Source organism: Ruditapes philippinarum, unplaced genomic scaffold, assembly GCF_026571515.1.
Source record: "Ruditapes philippinarum isolate M1 unplaced genomic scaffold, ASM2657151v2 ctg2386_1_1_1_1, whole genome shotgun sequence".
Classification (NCBI taxonomy): Eukaryota; Metazoa; Mollusca; class Bivalvia; order Venerida; family Veneridae; genus Ruditapes; species Ruditapes philippinarum.
Window position 1 is genome coordinate 160,737 of NW_026851819.1, and position 27,595 is coordinate 188,331.

Consider the following 27,595-nt stretch of genomic DNA (forward strand, 5'->3'; position numbering starts at 1 on the left):
GCATAACTAGAAGACTAATGGTTGGAATTCAATATAACTACATACAATGGTCAAGCACATTGAGAGGAAGTGCAGTGCACAAGAACCATAACTCTATCTTGACTAATTACAGAGTTATTGCCCTTTGTTACTTTTCCTTGTCCGGGGCATAACTTGAAAATTACTGGTTGGAATTAAAAACAACTTCATACAATTGTCAAACACAATAAGGGGAAGTGCAGTGCACAAGAGCCATACCTCTATCTAAAGTAATTACAGAGTTATTGGCCTTTGTTACTTTTCCATTGCTTTCTTTTGTCTGGACCATAACTTGAAGACTAATGGTTTGAATTCATTATAACTTCATACAATGGTCAAGCACATTGAGAGGAAGTGCAGTGCACAAGAACCATAACTCTATCTTGACTAATTAGAGTTATTGCCCTTTGTTACTTTTCCTTGTCCGGGGCATAACTACTGGTTGGAATTCAAAACAACTTCATACAATTGTCAAACACAATAAGGGGAAGTGCAGTGCACAAGAACCATAACTCTATCTAAAGTAATTACAGAGTTATTGCCCTTTGTTACTTTTCCTTGTCCAAAGCATAATTTGAAAACTACTGTTTGGAATTCAATACAACTTCATACAGTTGTCAAGGACATTAAAAGGAAGCGCAGTGCACAAGAGCCATAACTCCATTTTGATAAAATACAGAGTTACTGCCCTTTGATACTTTTCCTGGTCCGGAGCATAACTTAAAAGGTACTGGTTGGAATTCAAAACAACTTCATACAATGGTCAAGCACAATAAGAGGAAGTGCAGTGCACAAGAACTATAACTCAAGCTTCAGTATTTATAGAGTTATTGCCCTTTGTTCCTTTTCCTTGTCTTTCTGGACTTATTACAGAGTAATTCAATAAAACTTCATCAATGGCCAACCACATTGAAAGGAAATGCAACATACAAGAACCGCAACTATCTTTAATTGCCCACAACCATAACTCTATATTTCAATTCTTTTACAAGGTATTACTATTAACATCCTCATTTCCGAAGCAGTCTTGTGGGGGTATTAATCACATTTAGTGATAGTTCTAGTTTCAATATTGTTTTATTACTAATTATCATTGTTGGGCAATAACAGACATTAAGCATTTGAATGATGAAAATGTTGGAGTATTTTGCGTAAACACATCAAGCTTAACTCTTTGCTGATAAATCCAAAGTACAAAAATAAGTAGTAAAAGTAAATGTCAGTTTTCAAAATTTGGAATATTCAGGCTTTCTATGGCAAACAAAAAAATATTTCAATATTGTAAATATATTTATTTAGGAAGATCATCCTAATCCAGGCAAATGGTACAAAGGTATACAAAGGCGAGCATACCTACCTAATAACAAAGAAGGTAGAAAGATTGCTAAAATGCTGAAAGTGGCATTTGAAAGAAAGCTTGTGTTTACCATTGGTAGCTCTAGAACTACAGGCCAGGAAGGTGTTATCACATGGAATGACATTCACCATAAGACGGATTCTAGACCTCATACACAGTATGTAAAGTTTATAATTTTGAGACAATAAAAAGTGCTCAAAGAGGAGCTGTTTAAAATTGTAAGCTATTCTGTTTTTAAAATTTGGATTAAAAACATTCTATGGGTCATATGTCATGATCAAATGTCATTTGTCAGAATGGCTATTTCAATTATTATCCAAATGAAACATGCTCTTAATTTTTAATATGGGTCAGCTAGGATAAAAAAGCAAGAATGTCTTATTCATACTTTAAAGGCTTCATTATCAAGTAAACAGTTATGATTTATTATGGCCCCCTTCCTCTTCAAAGAAGTGGGGTATATTGTTTTGCATTTGTCTGTCAGTGGGTCAGTAGACCAAATGGTTTCTGAGTGATAACTAGAGAACGCTTAGTGACCAGCTGATGACCCTCATTGGCCGGTTTGCACTGGTGCAAATCCGGGTTATAGTATGGTGAATGTCGGGCGGCGGGCGGGCGGGGAAAATGTTTTCGTAACAGTTTTCTCAGCTACTACTTATCACAGCCTCTTGATATTTGGCATACAGCATTGACACATGGTCCCATACCGTGGGATTCAATTTCAGGACTGTCGCTCCTCCACTTCCTGTTTATCCACTTAGTTAAATTAGTTAGATTTTTTGACGTTAAAGGTCAATGGTAGGAAATTTTCGTAACAGTTTTCTCAGCAACTACTTATCACAGCCTCTTGATATTTGGCATACATCATTGACACATGGTCCCATACCGTGGGATCGGATTTCAGGTCTGTCGCTCATCCACTTCCTGTTTATCCACTTAGTTAAATTAGTTAGATTTTTCGACATTAATGGTCAATGGTAGGAAATTTTCGTAACAGTTTTCTCAGCAACTACTTATCACAGCCTCTTGATATTTGGCATACATCATCGACACATGGTCCCAAACCGTGGGATTGGATTTCAGGTCTGTCGCTCATCCACTTCCTGTTTATTCACTTAGTTAAATTAGTTGGATTTTTCAACATTAATGGTCAATGGTAGGAAATTTTCGTAACAGTTTTATCAGCAACTACTTATCACAGCCTCTTGATATTTGGCATACAGCATTGACACATGGTCCCATACTGTGGGATTTGATTTCAGGTCTGTCGCTCATCCACTTCCATAGTTAAATTAGTTAGATTTTTCGACATTAATGGTCAATGGTAGGAAATTTTTGTAACAGTTTTCTCAGCAACTACTTATCACAGCCTCTTGATATTTGGCATACATCATCGACATATGGTCCCATTCTGTGGGATTTGATTTCAGGTCTGTTGCTCATCCACTTCCTGTTTATCCACATAGTTAAATTAGTTAGATTTTTCGACATTAATGGTCAATGGTAGGAAATTTTCGTAGCAGTTTTCTCAGCAACTACTTATCACAGCCTCTTGATATTTGGCATACAGCATTGACACATGGTCCCATACCGTGGGAATCAATTTCAGGTCTGTCGCTCCTCCACTTCCTGTTTATCCACTTAGTTAAATTAGTTAAATTTTTTGAAGTTAATGGCCAATGGTAGGAAATTTTCGTAACAGTTTTCTCAGCAACTACTTATCACAGCCTCTTGATATTTGGCATACATCATTGTCACATGGTCCCATACCGTGGGATCGGATTTCAGGTCTGTCGCTCATCCACTTCCTGTTTATCCACTTAGTTAAATTAGTTAGATTTTTCGATATTAATGGTCAATGGTAGGAAATTTTCGTAACAGTTTTCTCAGCAACTACTTATCACAGCCTCTTGATATTTGGCATACATCATCGACACATGGTCCCATACCATGGGATTGGATTTCAGGTCTGTCGCTCATCCACTTCCTGTTTATTCACTTAGTTAAATTAGTTGGATTTTTCAACATTAATGGTCAATGGTAGGAAATTTTCGTAACAGTTTTCTCAGCAACTACTTATCACAGCCTCTTGATATTTGGCATACAGCATTGACACATGGTCCCATACTGTGGGATTTGATTTCAGGTCTGTCGCTCATCCACTTCCTGTTTATCCACATAGTTGAATTAGTTAGATTTTTCGACATTAATGGTCAATGGTAGGAATTTTTCGTAACAGTTTTCTCAGCAACTACTTATCACAGCCTCTTGATATTTGGCATACATCATCGACATATAAACCCATACTGTGGGATTTGATTTCAGGTCTGTTGCTCATCCACTTCCTGTTTATCCACATAGTTAAATTAGTTAGATTTTTCGACATTAATGGTCAATGGTAGGAAATTTTCGTAACAGTTTTCTCAGCAACTACTTATCACAGCCTCTTGATATTTGGCATACAGCATTGACACATGGTCCCATACTGTGGGCTTCGATTTTAGGTGTGTAGCTAATCCACTTCCTGTTTACCTACTGAATTAAATTTTCGACATTAATGAGTCTGTGGAAATTTTTTTTTCGTAACATCACAGCCTCATGATATTTGGTGTACAAATGCAACCCGGCCTTTTCTGTCTTTGACCCATTTTTGATTTTGGGGTTAAGGTGACCTTGACCTTGTAGGTAAAAACGGTTTCCGATTGCTTAGACCTAGGAACTTCAAACTTAATATGATGATTGTTCATGACCAGTAGATGACCCCTATTGATATTGGGGTCAAAGGTCAAGGTCACATTGACCTTGTAGGTAAAAACTGTTTCTGATCAATAACTAAAGAATGCTTAGGCCTTGGAGCTTCGAACTTGGTATGATGATTGTTCATGGCTAGTAGATGACCCCTATTGATTTAAGGGGCAAGGGGTCAAAGGTCAAGGTCAAATTGATCTTATATGTAAAAGCCGCTTCTGATCAATAACAAAAGAATGCTTAGGCCTAGGAACTTCAAACTTTGTATGATGATTTTTCATGACCAGTAGATGACCCCTATAGATTTTAGGGTCAAGGGGCCAGAGGTCAAGGTCATATTGACCTTGTAGGTAAAAACAGTTTTCGAGCAATAACTAAAGAATGCTTAGGCCTAGGAACTTCAAACTTGGTGTGATGATTGCTCATGACCAGTACATGACCTATATTGATTTTGGGGTCAAATTTCAAGGTCAAATTTACCTTGGAGGTAAAAATGGTTTCCAATCAATAACTTGACAAGCCATCGTCTGTTCGCCATAAACTTCGTAGGTGCATTATGCTTAACCAGTAAATGACCCGTATTGATTTTGGATTCAATGGGTCAAAGGTCAAGGTCATATTGACCTTGTAGTTAAAAAAGGTTTCTGATCAATTACTTGACAAACTATGATCAATATTCCAACAACTCATTGGCCCTATACCTTCAAACTTCACAGGTGATTTGGTCATAGCTGTCATTAATGAGCTACATGATTTATAAAATTTATGCATATATTATTTGGTAAGATTTGTGATAACTTTGTCATTCAATTGCTGCACACAACCTAGTGACAAGTCATGACCAGTAGATAACCTTTATTGACTTTTTGGGCACTAGGTCAAAAGTCAGTTATAATAACCTGATCACATGACTAGTTGGCTGCTGATAGGGGACATACATGTTCTACAAACATATCTTGTCTATACAATGTTTATACTGCAGATGATTTACTGGTAGAGTTCTAATAAAAGTTACAGCAAGAATTACCAAATAAAGCCACTGACTGATTTAGATAAATGAAAAATCTTTTAACATTCTAAATGTCAAACATAAATTTAAAATCAATGTGTTGCAAAATGTCATAGTTTTGGCTTATCTACCCTTGAAATTGACTTTAAAGAGCAAAATGGATAATCATTTTCTGGGGCAGATAACTCTAAAATTAGAGAAATTAAATTTAAGTTGATGCTTTTCATTTTTATAGGTTTGGATATCCAGATCCGACTTATCTGGAACGAGTTAAGGATGAACTGGCAGCAAAAGGAGTGACAGAAAATGACATTACGGATGTAACACTGTAACATTGTAAAAAAAGTAAAGAGAACTATAAAAAATCAAGTTTTAGAATGAATATTGATGTGAAACATCAAAACAGCATTTTAGTATGTGTTTGCTGCATTGTGTATGTGTTTATCAGTGTTACAAAGTTTTGATATATAATCTTCTTGTAAAGCTATAGTGTAAAATAATTCTTACTTTGATATCATTTTTAGCGTTCACTCTTTGTATTCAATCAATAAACAGAATTCAATTAATATACAAAATCCATATTTACTGTCATAGCAAATCCATTTTCATTGTTTCAGTCATTATTAACAAGATTTTTCTAGATTTTTTTTTCTTTTTAATTAAACTGTTACTTACTTACTGATGCAAGCATAAGGCATTTCTGATCATTAATCACCATCATTAATCAAATAAAATGTTCCAAAATATGGGAAAAAAACAACAAAGAAAAATGAAACAAAAAAAGGTAACTGTAAAAGGTAAAGATGAGGATTGTTAATCCATGCATGTGGATGTTTTTGATAACAAATTTTATGTACATATTTTTGAAGTTATTGAAATTTAGACTTTTAAATTTCAGGTAAACTACTGATTAGAATGCCTAGACATTCATCATATTTTAATTTTCTAATAGAACTGAGTAGTTGGTACCAAGTTTGACTTACATGGCTTGAACAAAGTTATTGCTTACTAACTGGTACTCAGTATTGATGAATGATTGGTACCAAATTGTAGCAAGTGTTTGGTACGAAATATTGGTAGTACCAATTTTTACTGATTGACTGATACTAATTATTATCATTATATAATTGGAACCTATTTTGATGTAATTGATGCAAAAATAAATGAATAATGACTACAATAAGTTACAGGTACAAATGATTGCTGAGTTAATTGGTATGAGGAATAGTTTTGTGATTGGTAAAGTTAATTATGTTCATTATAAATCAATTTTGTATATTATTTAGATTTTATAGGTAAAAACTCTTGGGTGCAATGTTATTCTATTTATCAACTTGTCCATGCATTTTTATCAACCAGGTCATATGAAGGACCTTGCATGAGTCTTTGTTTCATGAGACTGATGTTTTAGAGGGATTTTTTTCTTTCTCTCTCATTTGTAATGAGAATTTAAGATTTTGTGCTGTGTTGCTTTGTTTAAATAATAATCATTTTCACAAGAAAGGTAGTAATCAGTCGTTAATTCCATATTCTATGCATGTTACTTAGCACTAGTAATAAGTTTTATTTTGTTTGTATGTGTTTTTGTTGTTGTGTTTTTAGCTCGACTATTCACAGAATAATCAAGCTTAAATGCAGTCACCCATTTGTCGGCGTCCCTGTGGTTAAGTTTTTGCGTGTAAGCTGGTATCTCAATAACAGCTGAAGGGAATGGATTGAAACTTCACACACTTGTTCTCTGTGATTATCTAACATGATTGGCACAAGTCCCATAACTCTGATTTGCTTTTTTGCATAATAATGCCCCTTTTTCGACTAAGAAATTCTTGTTTAAGTTTTTGCGTGCAAGCTGGTATCTCCATAACTACTGAAGGGAATGGATTGAAACCTCACACACTTGTTCTCTGTGATTATCTAACATAATTGGCACAAGTCCCATAACTCTGATTTCTTTTTTTTTTTTGCATAATTATGCCCCTTTTTCAACTTAAAAATTCTTGATTAAGTTTTTGCTTGTAAGCTGGTATCTTCATAACTACTGAAGGGTTTGTGCATTTTTTTGGAACAATTTTATGCATTCATAATAATATAGCAGTGATTACTCGATAACAAGCCTTTGTACCTTTTCGGACAATTTTATGTATTCATATAAGTATTATTATACTCAATGAAACACACTTGTGACAACTTTTCAAATAGTCGAGCGTTACTGTCATCCGACAGTTCTTGTTTGTTAATGTTTTTTTGTTGTTGTCCTTTTTTTAAACTGAAACATAATGACATAAATTATACATGTATGGCAAAGTAGTTAACCAGTCAGACCAATAATGTTAATGTTGTTGGTCTTCTAGGTAATGAACCCCATCAACCCCATTGCTTAGTACTGATTGATCCTGGCAAGGAATTAAGGAGTTTAGCTTCTGACAGAATTGAACTAAAATCATTTTTGTGCATTTTCGATACATGTGTAATATTTTCATTTTTTTATGAATTCCTTGGTGAAGGTATATTGAGGGAGAAGATTTAATGTTTTGAGATTTATTATTTAAAAGAATTGTACTGTTCATAATTGGACTGACATAAAAATTGACAGTCTTCATATTGTTGTCAATCTTCATGATAGAAATAGTTCAGAGATTTGCTTTTATGGTGGCTTAATGTACATGTAATGCATTGTAAATTGTTACTTACAATTTCTTTTAACTGAGTATCCCCTACAAAAATTTGTGATTAACTTAAACTTCCAAGGAAAGATCATTGTACCTCAGAATCTGTATATGAACGGTTCCAGTTTTGTGTATGATTACTTTACAAGATACATCTGAGTTTTAAAAAATTAATTATGGTGGATATTGAATGGCTGTAGGTTTAATTATCTGCACGAATATAATATTCTGTTAATCACATATTCAAAGTAAGAAAGGTTAACAGTTAAAAAGAGTCATTTTCATTGATTGGCCTGTAGCGTAATGTTTATATTAGAATGCTTTAAGACCATGTTTGTATAAAACGTAAATTACATCATGTCAAAGTGTTATTACACTAGTGTGATATCGTTTTTATTACATGACTTTATTACACTACTGCACCTTGGTTTATGTAATTAAACATATGGGCTGTGAAGATATTTAATTATTGAGGAGAGTAATTTTTCTTATATGTACATATATCTTTGTATATACATATGCTTTGCTTAAAAGGAATGTTTTATAGTAACTATTTGTGTATTTTTCGTGGTGAGAGATATTTGTCCATGATAAATGTTTAATCATAGTGATTTTTTATGAATTATATATCAATATTGTTATGTTCATTAATGTTATTAATTTTATATGTAAACTCTAATAATTTTAACAGTGATTATCTTGCAATAAAAATGTCTTGGAAGAAATTTATAAATATAAACTATAAAGCTTGCATGACAAGAACAAAAGGGTAAATACCATTTCACAAACATAAGTGTGGAAATAAACCATATTTCTTACCTTGAAATATAAAATTTTGAAACTGCTAAGCATTGATTCTCCACTAAACATTCAAATTAGGCTGTAAGTAAAAGTGAATAATTGACATTTGCGAATAGTTACCCAGACACCTTTTTTAGTTGGTACAACTCATGTATAACATTGAACACATACTGGTTCTTTTAACATTTCACCAAAAAACTTGTTATATTTCCTGAAATTAAGTTACCAAGAATTCGAGATTTGTACAAAAACAGATACGTTACCATTTTTCCAATTGCTTTCAGAGACTAGATAGAAATAATTAGCACGAATATACACAATTTATAAATTTATTATCACTCTTTCAGCATTATAGCACCAGTATATATTACAAAATATTATGCATTAATATGCATTTTTAAAAAAATCTACGTCTAAGAATAGCTTGTGAACTTAAGCTGATGAAAATGTTACTTATTAATCAGACTTGTTTATTCCAAATACATGAGTTACTTATAAAAGCATTTTAGGCCAATAAAAATACTGATGTTCTATGCTTATCTATTGACACAATGTAGCTCGGATTTACTTAACAGTATAAATTTATTCCGCTAAGTGGAAATAAATATTAAATCATAGTAACGTATCTGTTTCACAGTTCTTCTATGAACAAAATAATGAAAAACCCTGAACACAAAGATAGATATCCATAAAGTTTTTTAAACAACTGACCAATGAATAATATGTCTGAACCAGTACTTTTAATATTAAACAGAACACACAATATCATTTACAGTTTTTTTTAGGTTTTATTGTTTTATGTGTAGCTTCAAATAGTCAAATAACATTGTGACTTTAAGAAACAGATTGAACTTAACAAGAACATTTGAATAAAGACACTCATCTATTAGAATGTGTAGCAGCTAGATTAATGTGAGTGTTTCTGACATAGACTAGTGTGAATTGACATTCTGATGCTTTTTGGTTCATCTGCTGTTCAATTGTCTTTATTTTTTCTGTTTTCTTTTTCTTTATATACTGGTACAATTACGATCCTTGATTTTGTCATACTTCGTGATATGAGTAAGCCTACATGTATATGCTTATCTACATTTAACAAAATTATATCAGAAACAATGGTACCGCTTAAAGAAAACCAACTTAGTATTATAATCAATCCATATATATGTGCACCTCCAAGGTTTTGAGCTATATCCAATTAGTCCATCCCTACCATAGACAGAAAATCTTGATACGACCCTGACTAAAATTTAGAAACTAACGGGCATTCATTTAAAAATACTTTAATATGTTTTTTTTTTCATAAAGTTACAGGGCTGTTATATATTGCCTAACCATATATTACTTATTTAAACCAAAGTTTTGTTGAAGATTTAGTTATATATATTAAACAGTACTCAAATCTCATTCGAAACAGATACGTTACTATGATTAACAGATACGTTACCAGAAGTTATACAGTCCTCTACATTTTATTTTTAATCCAAATTTTGCAAACCAAAAAGATATCAACATATATTTATTCCAGGAAATAAAACAGTAAATCTTTAAATGTTTCTTTCCTGTTTTTCAACAGTTTATTTTCTAGAAAATTCAACTAATCCTTGAATTTCAAATTCCTGATTCACATTTTTAGTTTTCCAATAAAATTGAGATCAAAGCATCATTTATTGGCTACACGTACGTTATGCTGTGATTTTTTACATGAAACCATTTCCAAATTGAGCAAAATCGTCAATTAAGATTCAAACAATAAATATTGGTAACGTATCTGTTGGTAACGTATCTGTTGGTCAAAAAACTAAAATATATCAGATATACACACATGTTTGCCAAATATATTGAAATATTAAGTTTTGTGAAGCATATATTTGAATAATGCATAAATGCGATCCTACTTTTAAGTACTGGTAATAGTAAATGTTTCTCAGTGGGATATCATGGTAACGTGAGGGACATGCATTTCAGCTGGTAACTTTTTTTAAAATTCACTGTAGAAAACAATAAAAATCGCTCACTTAGACATTTAAACTAAAACTTAATACTAAAGCAGTTTTTCTTCAACACATGTTTCAGGTGAAAATATGTAAAACCAACAGTAATATGGGACCCAAGCCTGGGGACATTACATAAAGGGTTTATAATACAGCACCTTTGCATAATAATATTTTCGTATAAATCCAACAGACTAAGTCATTAATTTGAATGCTATACATACTTGACTATGTAATGAAGCAATGGAATGCCCAAAATGTATTTTTCAACTGCAGTGCAACAAAATATACTCGAGGGACAGAATATTTTCTTATTTGCACGTTTAGTGGAGAATCAATGTAAAGTGAAAGTACTTTTTTTGGTTTGAATATGTCAGTTTCTAAGGGAGACTACTATGATTGCATAATATAATTATCAAAATTTAGCCTGGCAGTCACTCTAATACGATGATTCATTATTATGTTTAATTGAATTTATGTGCTTGAAAAAATGATGATTGTTATTACTGAGAATTTAAAGGCACATTGTGCCTCAGAAACGACTAATTTTTTCCTGCATTAGAAATGCCAAACAGGAGTTTTATGAAATTGAAATAATGGTTTTTGAGCATAAATGCACTGAATTTAAAATGATGTGTCGTAAAAGTAGCAAAGTTTATACAAAGTAGTATTTTGACTTCCATACAAAATACTACATACTAACTTCACTTATTGCTTACTAGCAACTTGTGCAAAAGATGATTATGGCAATTTGCCATTTGGAAACTTTAGCAGGACAACAGAAATAAAAATCTTTAAAGAAACAAAAAAAAAAACATATCTGGGGTGTAATGGGTCTGTAAGATAGAATTCCTTTTGTCTCAGAAGTTGAAAACATTATTGATTTTGAATTAATTTTATTGACTTATTAGAAACATTATTTTGTTTAACATTTGCATTTGTATTTTTGTATGTATAATACGCATCAATTGATGTTAATGTAATCAAGGAAACAAATTATTATCTTCTTTACTTTCTTAGAATGTTATGATTTATCATACACATTTTATTCCTCAAGAATTTCACAGACTGTATTTGATAAAGCAGTTGATATGTTCTAAGCTCTCTAAAATATGACTACTTTTGATCTTCTAACATGTCATAATTTTTTTTTATTTATTTTTTTTTTTTTGCTAAAATGTCATATTGTCACCTTAGTGCAGTAATGGATTAACTCCTATCAAATTATAAAGGAGTTAACCTGTTACTGCACTAAGGTGATTATATAAGAACAATAACTGTATAAATACCTAGTGATGTATTTTCAGGATGAAATATTCTTATTGGCCAATAATCAGCAGGGCTTTTATAATATAAAAATGTTACATGCTCTGAAAAGTAGGTTATTGACATACATCTTATAACATTAATTTATTAATATTACATGTATATCATCAAAGTACAATGTAATATGAAAATATGATACTATATGCAATATATATATGTGAATGCTAATTATTTGCTTTTTGCTCATTTTGGCACATTGTAATGTTTTTACTATGTAACATTGTGTTTGTTACAAGCTAGCACAAATATCATTAACTTTTGGAGTTTCCATTTAACAATTACCCAAGAACTAGATATGACCATCTGTAATGACAGTCGGTGTTTGAATCTTTTTAATGCATTATAAATCTACATATGAATCATATTTCAGAAGGAAATTACGAAAGCTTATATTTTTATTTAGCATTATTTTTTCTTTTAAGTAGTTTTGAATTTACAACTTCATTCATAACAGCAAAATGAAGTCGTTCTAAGATCGCAATTCATTCAAGCAGACATCATTTAAGGCACGCGACTTGTCTTAGTAATAACACAGTGATATTTAGCTAGCATGTAAACAGTAGATTATCCTATCTGATATGCAAGAAAAAGCTCAGATCAATTATCCTTATGTAATACTGCACAAAAATTACTGAAGGAGTTCTGATCCATTGAACAAAATCATAGCTGGAGAACAGATTTAAGTTCTAAATGACTTCTGCTCTTGAATTGGTTTTGATAAAAATGTACTGAAAAGACCCTAGCATGGTTCTATAATAATAAGTTTGACCCCCAGAGTACAATATAACCATAAATTTTAAAACAGGTGGAAAAAAAATCAATTTAAGTAAAAAAATGATTAAAATTATTACATTGTTCAAAGTTAGATTAAGCTACTGAAGTTTTGCTGTACAAGAGAATATATTTTCTTTAGCAGTGTTACTTTTATGTGATTTGGGCTTTCATAGTTGTTTTTTTTTTCACCAAATCTTGTTATTGCCATTATATTTAAGATATTCATGTAACAGTTACAGTTATCAGCTATCTATCAAGTAATATGAAAAATTGTTGATGTACTTTTCTATTGCCACCTTTATTACTTTAAGGTCTTTATAATTCTCCTTTCTAATAAAGGTTTTTTCTATGTGAACATTTTGATTTACTATGTTCTTAGTATGAAACCCTTTATATTGATAAATAATAAAATATCATAGCTTAATACTAAATATTCTTTTATTGGGTATTCAATCATTTTTTGTCTCATACCTTGCATAATATAGTTAGGAAACTACCCGCCTATATGACTGAAATACTGTTGGGAAAAGGCGTAAAATGAAACAAACAAACAAACAGCATAATATTTCCATTAAACTAAACTGATATGAATTTTAGAATAATAACCTTTTGATTTTTTAAAGCTGCTGTGGGCAATTTACAAGCTTTTTTTCTTCTCAGAAAATTTCACTTGTTCTGTAGCTCAAAAAATAAATTTTACTTTTTGTTTCTTTTTTTTCTGCATAACTGTTTCATAACGGCTAAAATTATAATTACATACAATTTTCAAAACATTAGATGTATAGTCAATAGATGTATAGTCAATGTACCAGATTAATTGAAGATATTTGTTAATCATATAATGATTTTAATTACCTGAAGAAATAATAAAATAAAATTTTAATTTATATCAGTAATTCACCCAACAGCATAAAATGAAATGAATTCCTTCTCAGAATGTCTGTAATATTTTATGAGAAAAGAGACTTTATCGATAAACTTTTCATATTTATTTGATTTTTTTTTATTGATATACATGTATATGGTGTGTAACTGATTAGTTTAGGAATTTGATAAAAGGGGATTTTTATTCTGTAAACTTTAATTTTCCTTTAGAAATATTGAAGTGCTTTTATGATGAAAGTCTTTTTTCTAAGACTGAAACTCTACTGTATAGCTTAAAATTTGTTATTCATTCTCACCATGTGATTCTTTTGATTTATTTTGATGATTACTGGTTTAAAGCAGCATGCCTCCAAATTCAAATTGATTTTCATGAAATGAAAATGTATTGAAAATTTGAATATTGTGAAGTGAACAAAGAAAGTAATAACTATATTGTGATTATGATACATAAATAACAAAAACAGAGGTGTACTTATGCAAAAATTGCCCTTACTGCATTAGACACACAGTTGATAGTAACACAGTAGAAATATGGTGATTTATACTGTAAAATCAGTCTTTAATTGAATCTTAAATTATTTTACTATTCTTAAAATAGTGGCATATTATTCTCAAGTTTTATTTTCTTGAAATATGTTTCGCTCATCTGGAGGCATGCAGCTTTAAAAAAGCAAATATGATTTGTCAGATTTGTATCATCCATGTTAACCCCCATTTGACTTACTAGTACTAATATTATTTAATATTTGTTATGTGCACATTTGCTTTTTTGTTTAGATAGCCTTTCAGATTTTAACACCAAAAAAGGTGGGTTATTTTTTTTTTTTTTAAATTATACAATCCAGATTGCGTTTTTGGTCTTAAATAAAAGTTTACTTAAAATAAAGATGCTTTCAAAATGCATTTTCGGTTTTAAAATTGTGTTTTTATGAACAGAGCAATGAGTTACATGACAAAAGCTAGGTATTTGAATATATCTTGGTGCTTGCTTTGCTACAACTACCTAACCACCTTACATTGAAAGGCTATCACAGCTCTATGTTTATTTTATTGACAGCTTTTATTAATCTACGTCACTGTTAGTTTCTATGTAAATGAGTACATTATTAGTGTTACCCTTGTTATTTTGTCTAATAGTATGCTGAAAAACATCATTCTTAAATTTACTAAATCTAATTTACTTAGTTATAAGATTACTATTATTAATGAGATTGAAAAAGTAGCTCAAAGATAGCATGATTGTTCTCAACTAACTTTTTAAAAAGTTCTTATTTGTGTTTTCCTGCAACAATTTGTAAACAAATCATGATGCTATATAAGTGTTAAACAATCATGTTGTCTTCAGCTTTGAACTTTCAAGATCTCTGAGGAACTTAATATTTTATGAAATGGTTATACAGAACAACTTCTGCAGAGCAATACCCTTTTTTTAAAGCCAAGATTTTTTGTTATTGTCATTAGGTGTTGCTTTAGAGGTGAAGTTTTTATTCCGGGGGGAGGGGGATTGAAACTGTTGTTACAAAGAGGTAGTTCCTCCATTCAGAAGAAGACCACTCTGTAGAAGTTAGTCTGAACTTGTCAATTTGTAAAGATTAAAAGAATTATTTGATTTAAATATTTGTTGATAATACTTCAATTAGAAAAATCTTGATTAAAAGTATGTAAAACAGATTTATAGTATCAGCACAATAAAATCCTATTGTAATATAAAAAACATGTTGTGTGTTTGTTTTTCGTTTCACCCATGATACCATCAGGCAATTCCAGATATTTTAACATATAATGAAAGCCCACCTCTAAGTCAATATCAGGTAGTAATTGGATCATGTACGTGTCATTAATACTGATAAAATATAACATCATATACAACCATGTGTATGTTGTAAGCTGGTAAGTAAATAATGCAAGTAGCAAATACTTATTAAAGATTAAGTTTATCAGCAACATACGCTATAATTGTTCATTGTGCACACAGAATAAGCACTGAATTTGTTTCAAATCATGACTTCCGTACTTCTGAGAATATATGTACAACAAGAACAGAGAAATTTACATTAATGATAATGTGAAAATTAGGTTTATGTCTTTGAAAACACCACAGTGCAGTTTGACCCTGTGACCTCCTTGATCAAGCACATGAAATAGTAGTCTTACTGTCAACTACGTGATTGCACAACAACATGTTATTGAGGATGTATAAATCCTGCAAGAGAAACTTTATTTACTATGTATACTAATATACGTGAAGATTGAATCAGGCCCCCGCAATCCCCCTTTCAACCCCCCACACCCCCCCCCCCCCCCGAAAGATGGTTTGGGGGAGTATATAGGGGTCACCCGGTGGTCGGTCGGTCAGGAGGTCTGTTGCAATTTCTTTGCCGGAGCATAACTTCAAGACTTATGGTTGGAATTCAATACAATTTAATACATTGGTCAAGCACTTTGAGAAGAAGTGCAGTGTACAAAAACCATAACTCAATCTTAACTAATTACAGAGTAATTGCCTTCTGTTCCTTTTCCTTGTCTGGAGCATAACTTGAAAACTACTGGTTGGAATTCAAAACAACTTCATACAATGGTCAAGCATAATCAGAGAAAGTGCAGTGCACAAGAACCATAACTATATCTAAAGTGATTACAGAGTTATTGCCCTTTGTTACTTTTCCATTGCTTTTAGCACACCTGTCACAAATTGACATGGTGAGCTTTGTGATCGCTTTTCGTCCGGCATCCTTCCCTCGTCCGTCCGTAAACTTTTACTTTCAACGACATCTCCTCATAAACCACTAAGCCAATTTCATCCAAACTTCACAGGAATGTTCCTTTGCTGGTCACCTTTAAAAATTGTTCAAAGAATTTAATTCCATGCAGAACTCTGGTTGCCATGGTAACCAAAAAAAAATATCTTCCTTTAAAAACTCAAAGAGCTAGAGCTTAGATATTTGGTATGAAACATCTTCTAGTGAGTGTCTACCAAGTGTGTTCAAATAAAAGCTCTGTGGTTAAATTTGGCCCCGCCCAGGTGGTCATTGATTTTCCTAATTTACACTCAATATTGTAACGACCAAGTACCGAGCTCATTGATAATTTCGGATAAGATGTTTTATCCGACTACTACAACACTACAAACATCCGAGATCTTTCCCGGTCTCCGAATAAATGACAACCAAGATTCCCTTCGTGAATCAATACCTTTTACATATGTAAATAAACCCAATCCGTTATTATAGTCCAATTTCATTTTATATATCCATAAAATACGTAATAAACACGTTTAATTATCAATTAGTTTCCCGGCTGCAGCCATTCCGAATCTAACGGACTTTACCGTTCGCGCATGTTCAAGTTCAGCCGTTCCGAATGTAACGGACTTTATCGTTCACGCTTGTCCGAAACAGAGCCGGCTTGGGCTAAATTCTGGCACTGACGTCATCGGCTATATGACGTAGATGCCTGACCCCTGATACTATAAATACTCTGGCGCATGCAATCCGGCTGTCAGTGCCTGGATAGAAATTTGGATAGTAACCAAAGCCGATTTCTACCTTGGAAAATGCCAGCAACTCCTTATTCCAAGGTAATATAATTATTTATGACAGTTTTATTGTGCCTAGATTATTAACCTCAGATAATTTAGTATATTTTCCCTGACAGTTTATTTTACTCCAATTGTATTGTTTGATGTGACATAATAGAGAATTACCTATAAATACCAGCTTCCATGGTATTTTATCATAGATTCCATCCTGAAGTTCCAGCTACCATGGAACTACTAGTATAATCACCCCTTTAAATGTATATGTATTTATATGAACCAATATAAATATAGACCGTTTATTATATTAACCATTTAGATCCACATATAACTTGGATGTCATACTTAGCTACTCTACATCGATATAGCTATTCTTTGGTTTAGTTCACAGCCTATAAGACGAGGATTATCACTAACCCTTCCAGACGTGGCTCATCGACGAGGATTTTACAGATACTTACGAATTTAACTGTATTTGATATGAAATCTAAATAAATTATTTGTGTACTTTTATTTCAGGTTTTTGTGTTCTGTTTTTCCCTTGTAGGTTCAATTTTTAATACTCCACGTGCGTTCGAGAAGAACTCACGTCCTGGATATTGTTGCGTGTTTGGGAAGCAGACCCCGACTGCGTTTCAATATAAACAGGGCAATAAATCTAACATGAGTCAAGAATCTGCAAATTAAATGCTGGTGTGGACCCAGGTCATGGTGATGTCACTCATGCAGACATTCTCCTTAATGCTTGCCAAGTCCATACTGAGACGTTTGACAAAGATAAGTTTTGTTGAGCGAATGTTCTGACATAGAGATTTGTTACCAGTAAAACATTTTATGGGAGGGCTCCAGCTGCAAATGTACTCTTCACTCCAAGCTATGGGACATATCTTCCTATTCTCACCTTTTATGAATATAAAATAACCTCCAGCACTAGAAAATCTATCTGAAATGTTGGCATAGGAGGCATCGGTGTAGAGTATAAGTTCAAAGTCCTCAATTCCCCCTACCCATGAAAATACAAGTTTGTACTGATTGCAGTGGCTTTTCTAACCACTTTGTTGATTTTTTTCCGGAGTTTGGGATCACCCAAGTCACAATAGGTTGCGAGATCTAGGACATCAAATGAAAGACCTTGTCTACACTGTGTGGCTATCCAGTGTAGCTGACAAACAATTTCTTGATAGATGTTGTTCTTGACAACAATTAGGATGGATATCTCGGTCAACTTGCTTTATTTCTTCTGTGTAATCCTTTTGTCTCAGGTATATCTGTCCATCAGTTTGCTCAATGTCAAGTCCATTATACTGAAAACTGCAGTCTAACTTTTTCCACAATGAAACATCCATTGATTTTAATCGTTATCGTTCCATCATATAAAATATTCAAATGTCCCTGAAAGATTTTCAACCCAGTGATGTATGTTTGCAATTGATTGAACATAAACTGGAAAATTCTTGTGTCTGTTTTATTTAAGTACAAGCCAATGATTGATTGGTAGATTTTATTCCAGAAGAAATTATTTCAAATACAACACAAAACATAACGCATCATTCATAACAGAAATCATACGTATTTGAAGTAATTGGTAAAGATTGAGGCATCGCTCTGCAAAATCTTGACAATCAAAATTAGTAATAGATTCACTTACATTCTGTCAACAATGGTCAAGACAAAATTATGTGATTTCCATTAAAGAATGTTTTTATTAAAAAAATCGACCTCGAATTTGAAAAATACTTAAATTGTGTAAATATAAATAAATACAGAGTACAACTGACGCAATTTCGGCTATCATCACATAATCTAGAAATTGAAATTGGTAGGCACAACGGAGTTCCAAGAGAAAATAGACTATGTCAACAATGCAATATGCATGTCATTGAAAACGAATTCCATTTTTTACTCGTTTGTCCAAAATATTTTAACCTTCGTAAGAAATTTTTAAAACCATATTTTTGCCGTTGGCCTACACTTCAAAAAATGGAAACTTTAATGTCATCTAAAAATGAAAAAGAACTTAATAATTTGTCAAGATATTTATATTTTTCACTTAAAGTAAGAAATTCTGATTAACTTGTATATTGTTAGATCTAAATAAAGGCATACCGTAAATAACATATCTGAAAACATATTGTATGATTGTATTTGCATACATATATATATACATATAGACAACAATAACAATTTATTTCAATGTTAAGTATATATCTCATATTGTTAATTGCTAAATCTCATGAAGGTATATTGTTAATAACTTCTCTGAAAACATTTTGTACTGTTTTATGAACAATTTATTGTAAAATGTATTACACTTTACCTATATTATGTAATAATGGCTATATGCTATATGTAGTTTAATGCCAAATAAAATATTGAATTGAATTGAATTAAAACAAGAGCTGTCGGTAGGACAGCATGCTCGACTATTCTTAGTGCTTGATAGTAAAAAAAATGCCTGATACAGTTACCTCCTCCTGTTTACAGGTTGGGGTCATGATGGTGAACAAGTGTGCAAAGTTTCAAAGCCATATGTCAATGGACTTTGAAAATATTTGAACTATTACAAAAACTATAACGTAAATTCTAAGTCAAAAAAGGGGCATAATTCTGTCAAAATGCTTGATAGAGTTACCTCCTCCTGTTTACAGGTTGGGGTCATGATGTTGAACAAGTGTGCAAAGTTTCAAAGCCATATGTCAATGGACTTTGAAAATATTTGAACTATTACAAAAACTTTTACGTAAATTCTAAGTCGAAAAAGGGGCATAATTCTGTCAAAATGCTTAATAGAGTTACCTCCTGCTGTCTACAGGTTGGGGTCATGATGTTGAACAAGTGTGCAAAGTTTCAAAGCCATATGTCTATGGACTTTGAAAACATTTGAACTATTACAAAAACTTTAACGTAAATTCTAAGTCGAAAAAGGGGCATAATTCTGTCAAAATGCTTGATAGAGTTACCTCATCCTGTCTACAGGTTGGGGTCATGATGGTGAACAAGTGTGCAAAGTTTCAAAGCCATATGTCAATGGACTTTGAAAATATTTGAACTATTACAAAAACTTTAACATAAGTGGTTACGCCGACCCCGACGCTCGGGTGACTGCAATAGCTCTACTTATTCTTATCGAATAGTCGAGCTAAAAAATGCCTGATACAGTTACCTCCTCCTGTTTACAGGTTGGGGTCATGATGGTTAACAAGTGTGCAAAGTTTCAAAGCCATATGTCAATGGACTTTGAAAATATTTGAACTATTACAAAAACTTTAACGTAAATTCTAAGTCGAAAAAGGGGCATAATTCTGTCAAAATGCTTGATAGAGTTACCTCCTCCTGTTTACAGGTTGGGGTCATGATGTTGAACAAGTGTGCAAAGTTTCAAAGCCATATGTCAATGGACTTTGAAAATATTTGAACTATTACAAAAACTTTAACGTAAATTCTAAGTCGAAAAAGGGGCATAATTCTGTCAAAATGCTTCATAGAGTTACCCCCTGCTGTCTACAGGTTGGGGTCATGATGTTGAACAAGTGTGCAAAGTTTCAAAGCCATATGTCTATGGACTTTGAAAATATTTGAACTATTACAAAAACTTTAACGTAAATTCTAAGTCGAAAAAGGGGCATAATTCTGTCAAAATGCTTGATAGAGTTACCTCCTCCTGTCTACAGGTTGGGGTTATGATGGTGAACAAGTGTGCAAAGTTTCAAAGCCATATGTCAATGGACTTTGAAAATATTTGAACTATTACAAAAACTTTAACGTAAATTCTAAGTGGAAAAAGGGGCATAATTCTGTCAAAATACTTGATAGAGTTACCTCCTCCTGTCTACAGGTTGGGGTCATGATGGTGAACAAGTGTGCAAAGTTTCAAAGCCATATGTCAATGGACTTTGAAAATATTTGAACTATTACAAAAACTTTAACGTAAATTCTAAGTCGAAAAAGGGGCATAAATCTGTCAAAATGCTTGATAGAGTTACCTCCTCCTGTCTACAGGTTGGGGTCATGATGGTGAACAAGTGTACAAAGTTTCAAAGCCATATGTCAATGGACTTTGAAAATATTTGAACTATTACAAAAACTTTAACATAAGTGGTTACGCCGACGCCGACGCCGACGCTCGGGTGACTGCAATAGCTCTACTTATTCTTATCGAATAGTCGAGCTAAAAATCAACACATTAGATCAATTAAAATATGACATATAAAATAACATAAAGGCAAACAATCAAGTTTGTTGCTGGTCCCATGTCAAGCTGGAAACACATTGGTAAGCTGAGCATTCCTTTCTTTGTCCAGTAAAATGCAAACCATTTCTTTTGTATTTTATAATATATAGCTATTTCTTAATGTAACACACTTCAAAAATTAAACTTTTATAAAATAATGAAACATAATAATTAAATATGGTGAAAAAAATAAATAAGACTCTATGACTGAATAAATAGATTATTTTTTTCATTTATGAAAATAGAATATTATTAATTTCATAAAACTCAATGGCAAATTTAAAGTAAGACTCTTATTTTTGTAAGTCAACCTTAGAACATTTGTTTTAAAGAATTTAGGAATTTTACTTGTATTTGCAGTTTGTAAGATGAAAATGATTTTCATTATTATGTTCAAATAGGTAATATTAAATGTTAGTATCATGTAAAAGTGCCTGTGAATGGTATATGCAAATTATTACGAGCGTCAGCAGTGCATGCAGGTATTAAGCAATGTAAAGTTGCCAAATATGATTTCCTCACTATACAATAGATTTAATTGTTATGTATCTTATACAAACATGTAATTTAGCAGTGTAGTATACAAAACAAAATTCTGTTAAATTGGTCATCATTATTTTAGTCAAATATCTTTATTTGAAAAAAGACCATGTTTGGAAGTCACAAAAATACAACAAGTCCTAAACAATCAGTTGATTCCTTGTATCAAATCAAACGGTTTAAAGCAAAATATACAATAAATATTAGCAAACAACCTTCTGACTGCAAAGCATAACAAGTCAACATAATATAGTGTAAATTCAAATGTAAAGTAACAAGAAATTGTAACTATTTACAACAACCCAAGCAAAAGTATATTATGCTATAACAGAAGAAACAGTAAATTATTGAATGGAGTGAGACTTATTGTTTGAACTTAATACTCATCATTGTGCACTTGGAACTGAAAACAAAAAGTAAAATATGGCAGCAGAATAAGCCCAAAAACATAACACATTGATTAAAGTAAAATATGTCAGCAGAATAAGCCCAATAACATAACACATTGACTATTTTCCATGTACAAATGTATCTAGAAATGAAACAGTACGGGAAATATGGCAGCAGAACAAGACTAATACTAAACCATTGACTATTTTCAATGTATCTGGAACGGGAACGCTTTCAAAGTTTCTTTAGGCAATTATTAACTTCTACTGAAATCCTTTTAACTTATGATTTTTAATTATTTTATAAAGATGCTTTTTAGTTACATATTCTTTTAGAGTCAAGATTTAGATTGTATGGTAAAAACATGTGTGAATTTTCAACACTAAATTAGAATAGGTACCTTAATTTGCAATACAGTGCTTTGAACAGTGAAATTATATTTTACAATCATATACATGTTTATGTGATCATATATTATATACAAATCAACAAAGTTTAAAAATAGATTAGGACAGTACAACATGTACTTAAATTTACAGAAAAAAAATACTTTGGGGCAAATAAGCATTCAGAAAGAAAAATGTTGACCATTCAAATCAATCTACATGAATAATCAAAACAGCATAATTTTACATTGATAAGTCTCCATAATAGTTACACATCAAAATTTCACATCTTTATATAAAGTGTTATATCAATCAGTCTCTTATACATGTTTTTTTTGTTTTGAATATTATGTGACAACAACACTGTAAAATAAAACATCTAGCAACTTTTCAGCTGTCCTGGTCAAGGATTACCTCTTAAAATTATTTCAGGCACTAGATGACAGCTGTGTAGAACCACAGATCTTGTGTATATTTGCTTCCTTACATGAGAGAATTTAAAAACTCTGATGGGATTCAAACCATCAGTCAAGAAGGGAGTGATTTGAAGTCAATGACCGTATCCATTCAGTCACAGAATTACAATGAAATACAGAAAAAGACAACTCTTATAAGTACATACATACTTATGATAATTATTTTCTATGTATGGAAATATTAAAATTATACTTCTATTTTCAGCAATCAAAATTTCAAACAACAAAATAAATAGAAGATATTAAACAAGTGTAGCTTTAATACTTAATTTATTAACAAGTTTAATAAATCTTAAATTAGTATTGAATCTAAATGAATATAATATATATTATATATAATATTTTATCACATATCAAAAATAAGAACAGGTTACAGTTAAAAAAGTCATTTTTCATTGACACACTTTTAGTGTAACACTAACAATTTTGAGTTTTAACACATATAAACTAGAAGTCACACTGAATTGTTGTTACAATAGTGTAAAATCATTTTTATTTAAACTTTATTACACTTCTGTGCTGTTGCGTATGTGATAAAAAGAGAAAATTGAAAGAGTTTAGGTTCAACACTGAAATTATTGAACCAGTTGATTTAAATCATATATATTAAGTTCAATAAAATTTAGTAATGAAGCTACACATATATAATATTCTATTTATCACATACCCAAAATATGAACTGTTTACAGTATACAGAAAAGAATCACTGTTTTTAGTGTAAGGCTTACATTCATCTATTAGTATAATGCAAATGACATCAAAATATAATCAATACCACAAAAGCAAGGGTATTTGATAAATTAAGATTTAAACACAATAACAAATACAAATTTTCAACTTCATAATGATCACAAATTTCAAATATATAAAATATATTCACAAATATGTCATAAAAAGAAAAATCCAAACAATTCATCAATACAAGATAACAAACTCTAGAATAAATATATTCAAAATCTAAAAGACAAAATTATTATAGAAGACATATAAATTTATCAATATTCAAATAATGATGAATTCATAAGCAATATTTTCTTTTTCATTCTTTTGAATGGATTTCATCAGAACAATATGCATTTCTTGTACTTTACTTGGTTAAGTTAGAGATGTTTGTGACACTAACTGAACATATTCGTAATTTTTTAGATGATTTTTTTTTCTTTTAATTGGGTTTTACATTGCACCAACACAGTATAGGTTATATGGTGACTTTTCAGCTTAACTGGTGGAGGAAGACCTCAGGTGCCCCTCTTTGGTGTCATTTCAGGCATAAACTGGCTCTTGAGTAGAAGACCCAACCATCCTTAAGCTAGCAGGATAGCTTTCTCACATGAAAGAACTTGAAGATGTTTACATGGTTTGAACCTACAGCGGTGAGAAACAAGTGGTTTGAAGTCAGTGACTAACCATTCAGCCTCTTTCGGATGATACTCATATGTTAAATTATTGTTCACTTTTTTAAGTTAACGGTGCAATTAACTATGTCCATTAAATGAAAGTTTTATATATCAACTTCTATAACCATGAGTTTTATCTGCTCTTAACATTAAAAACAAATCCATAAACAAGCAGTGGACATGTCTCCATCATCAAATAACTTTCTTCTTCTGCAATTTATTTCTCTTGATGTTGTCAATTTAAGCTAATCTGCAAGAAATGACTGATCTTATCAATTCAAAAACGACATAACATTTGAAGAAAACAAGGCTGGCCTATAACCCATTTAAAGTCTAAATGATGGCTTAAATAATGCAACTAGATCTTTATGAATCATAACAAGAGCTGTCGGTAGGACAGCATGCTCGACTATTCTAAGTGTTTGATATTAAAAGAGCCTTGATAATGTAACATTTTCTAAATTAACAAAAGGGCCAAATTTTTCTTTAAATCCATGTTACGGCTATAGGTCTTCGGGAGAGTCCTATTATGCTCTCAAAGAAGAGCATAAAATTTCAACTTGTTTCAAAGCGAGATGTCAATGGAATAGCAAAATATCTGAGGTGGTATGCAACTTGAACGTAAATTCTTAGTCAGTAATTAGCATTATTATACTCACCATTGTGACAATTTTTGAATAGTCAAGCCAATACCGACTATCCAAAAATTGTCACAAGGGTGTTTTATTGAGTATAATAATGCTAATTTCCTATGAATACATAAAATTGACTGAAAAAGGAACAAAGGCTTGTTATTAAGATGTTTTATCAAGTAAATCACTGCTTTATTATTATGAATGCATAAAAATGTCCCAAAAAGGCACAAACTCTTCAGTAGTTATGGACATAACAGCTTACAAGCAAAACTTTACCAGGAATTTATAAGTTGAAAAAGGGGAGAAAAATCAGCCTAAATGCAAGATAGAATTATGGATCTTGGTCAGTGACCTACAATTATGATTCTAAATGCATATGTGAAGTTTTAAATAAATATCTTTAATAGTTATTGAAATATGTAAAACTTGCATGTAAACATTAACCAAGAGACTAAGTAGAAAAGGGGAGATGAATCAGCTTAATGCAAGATAGAGTTACGGAACTTGGTCAGTGACATACAACAATTATGACCCTCCAATTATGACCCTAAGTACATGTGTAAAGTTTCAAGTAAATATCTTTGAAGACCTTTAACCTTTAACCAAAATTTCTAAGTTTTAAAACAAATAATTCTGCAAGTATTGCAGGCAGAGTTATGCGATTTTGCAAACTGATAAACATTGTTACTATAAATAAGTATTGTAAGGTTAAATTGAAAATCTCAAGCAATAATTGAGATATTTGACTTTACAAAAAACTTTAACCAAAATTTCTAAGTTAAAAGGGGCATAATTCTGTGAATATTGTAGGTAGAGTAATCAAACTTGTCCATCTGATGTACATTGCTACTATAAATAAGTATTGTAAGTTTCAATTGAATATCTCAAGCAATAATTGAGATATTTGAATTTACAAAAAACATAAACCAAAATTTCTAAGTTAAAAAGGGGCATAATTCTGAAAATATAGTAGGTAGAGTTATCCAACTTGTCAATCTGATGTACATTGTTACTATAAATAAGTATTGCAAGTTTCAATTAAATATCTCAAGCAATAATTGAGATATTTGACTTTACAAAAAACTTTTACCAAAATTTCTAAGTTAAAAAGGGGCATAATTCTGTCAATATTGTAGGCAGAGTTATCCAACTTGTCAATCTGATGAACATTGTTACTATAAATAAGTATTGCAAGTTTCAATTGAATATCTCCAGCAATAATTGAGATATTTGACTTTACAAAAAACTTTAACCAAAATTTCTAAGTTAAAAAGGGGCATAATTCTGTCAATATTGTAGACAGAGTTATCGAACTTGTCAATCTGATGTACATTGTTACTATAAATAAGTATTGTAAGTTTCAATTGAATATCTCAAGCAATAATTGAGATATTTGAATTTACAAAAAACTTTAACCAACGCTGACGCGGACGATGACGCTGACGCCGACGCCGGGGCGACTACAATAGCTCTCATATTCTTCGAATAGTCGAGCTAAAAAAGAAAACTTTCATACACAAAAAACCAATGTAAGATTTTCAGGTAAAGGATGAACTTGGCCCTAAACCCACTTGGCATGGGTCAACTTGGAACAGGTCAGCAAAGCCAAAAAATACTAAAGCTACAATAATATAGATGCTGTCTAAATTGTTACATTTTGTTATATATAGAAAATATCTGTTTTGTTGCTTTTGAAATATTTTGAAATACTGTGTACGTAAAATTCTAAGAAACAAACATAACTAAATTACCCAAAAATCGTAAATTCTACATTAACAAAATGCATAAATAATATATTTTCGATAAAACTCTGTCTTAAATCTGTGATGAACATTATCTAGTAAGTGAGTGAAAGATAGTGTATGTTTGTTTTTTCTCCAGTATTATAAATATTGACAAGAATGACCTAGTAGCTGAGTAAGTTTAGGGCCAAGCTGACACCGATTCATATTGAGTTTTTCATTCAAATATCTTAATAGAATTATCAATAATGTATTTTAACAAATCCAGCACAAACTTCTGAAAGATGCAGTTGTTTTTGGTATTACAAATTCATAAAAACATGTCCTTATATCCAGTCATTGAAATATAAAAATCACAATCTCTCTCTTTAAAAGGAAAAGATATTGGTCTGATAGTATCAAAGAAAGCTAAATTTATAACAGTTCAGACTATCTGATAATGGACCATGGTCTCATTCAATATCATTACTATCATTTTTCCTATACAATGATTTCCTTTGGTTTTGTTTTTTGCAGTTCATTCTGTAGTACATTGTATTTCGGCCACATCTGTAGACGTATCAACGATATCTATCTGGTCTAAATCCGAGTAACTATCACGGAGGAATGTAGTTATGCCCTTCAGCATTGCCGTACAACATGTTTCAAATGGTGTAGGAATCGATGGATCCTCTGGAAAACAAAA

At 31.5% G+C, this 27,595-nt stretch overlaps 1 protein-coding gene and 1 long non-coding RNA gene across 2 annotated transcripts in view; one reads left to right on the plus strand and one right to left on the minus strand.

Annotated features, from left to right (window-relative positions):
- LOC132740373 (E3 ubiquitin-protein ligase DTX3L-like) overlaps positions 1-14,398 on the plus strand; it is a 33,935-nt gene extending 19,537 nt beyond the window's left edge. The window contains exons 5-6 of the mRNA XM_060728265.1: positions 1,318-1,532; positions 5,368-14,398. Of these exons, the coding sequence (XP_060584248.1) occupies positions 1,318-1,532; positions 5,368-5,464 (312 nt within the window). The 3' untranslated portion in view covers positions 5,465-14,398. The remainder of the gene's footprint in view (positions 1-1,317; positions 1,533-5,367) is intronic.
- Positions 14,399-18,597: 4,199 nt separating this feature from the next.
- LOC132740377 (uncharacterized) lies at positions 18,598-26,666 on the minus strand. Its single transcript, XR_009627146.1, has 2 exons — positions 21,294-26,666; positions 18,598-18,832 (listed from the first exon to the last, which is right to left on the minus strand). It is a non-coding gene; the product is annotated as an uncharacterized LOC132740377 (long non-coding RNA).
- Positions 26,667-27,595: the final 929 nt, after the last annotated feature.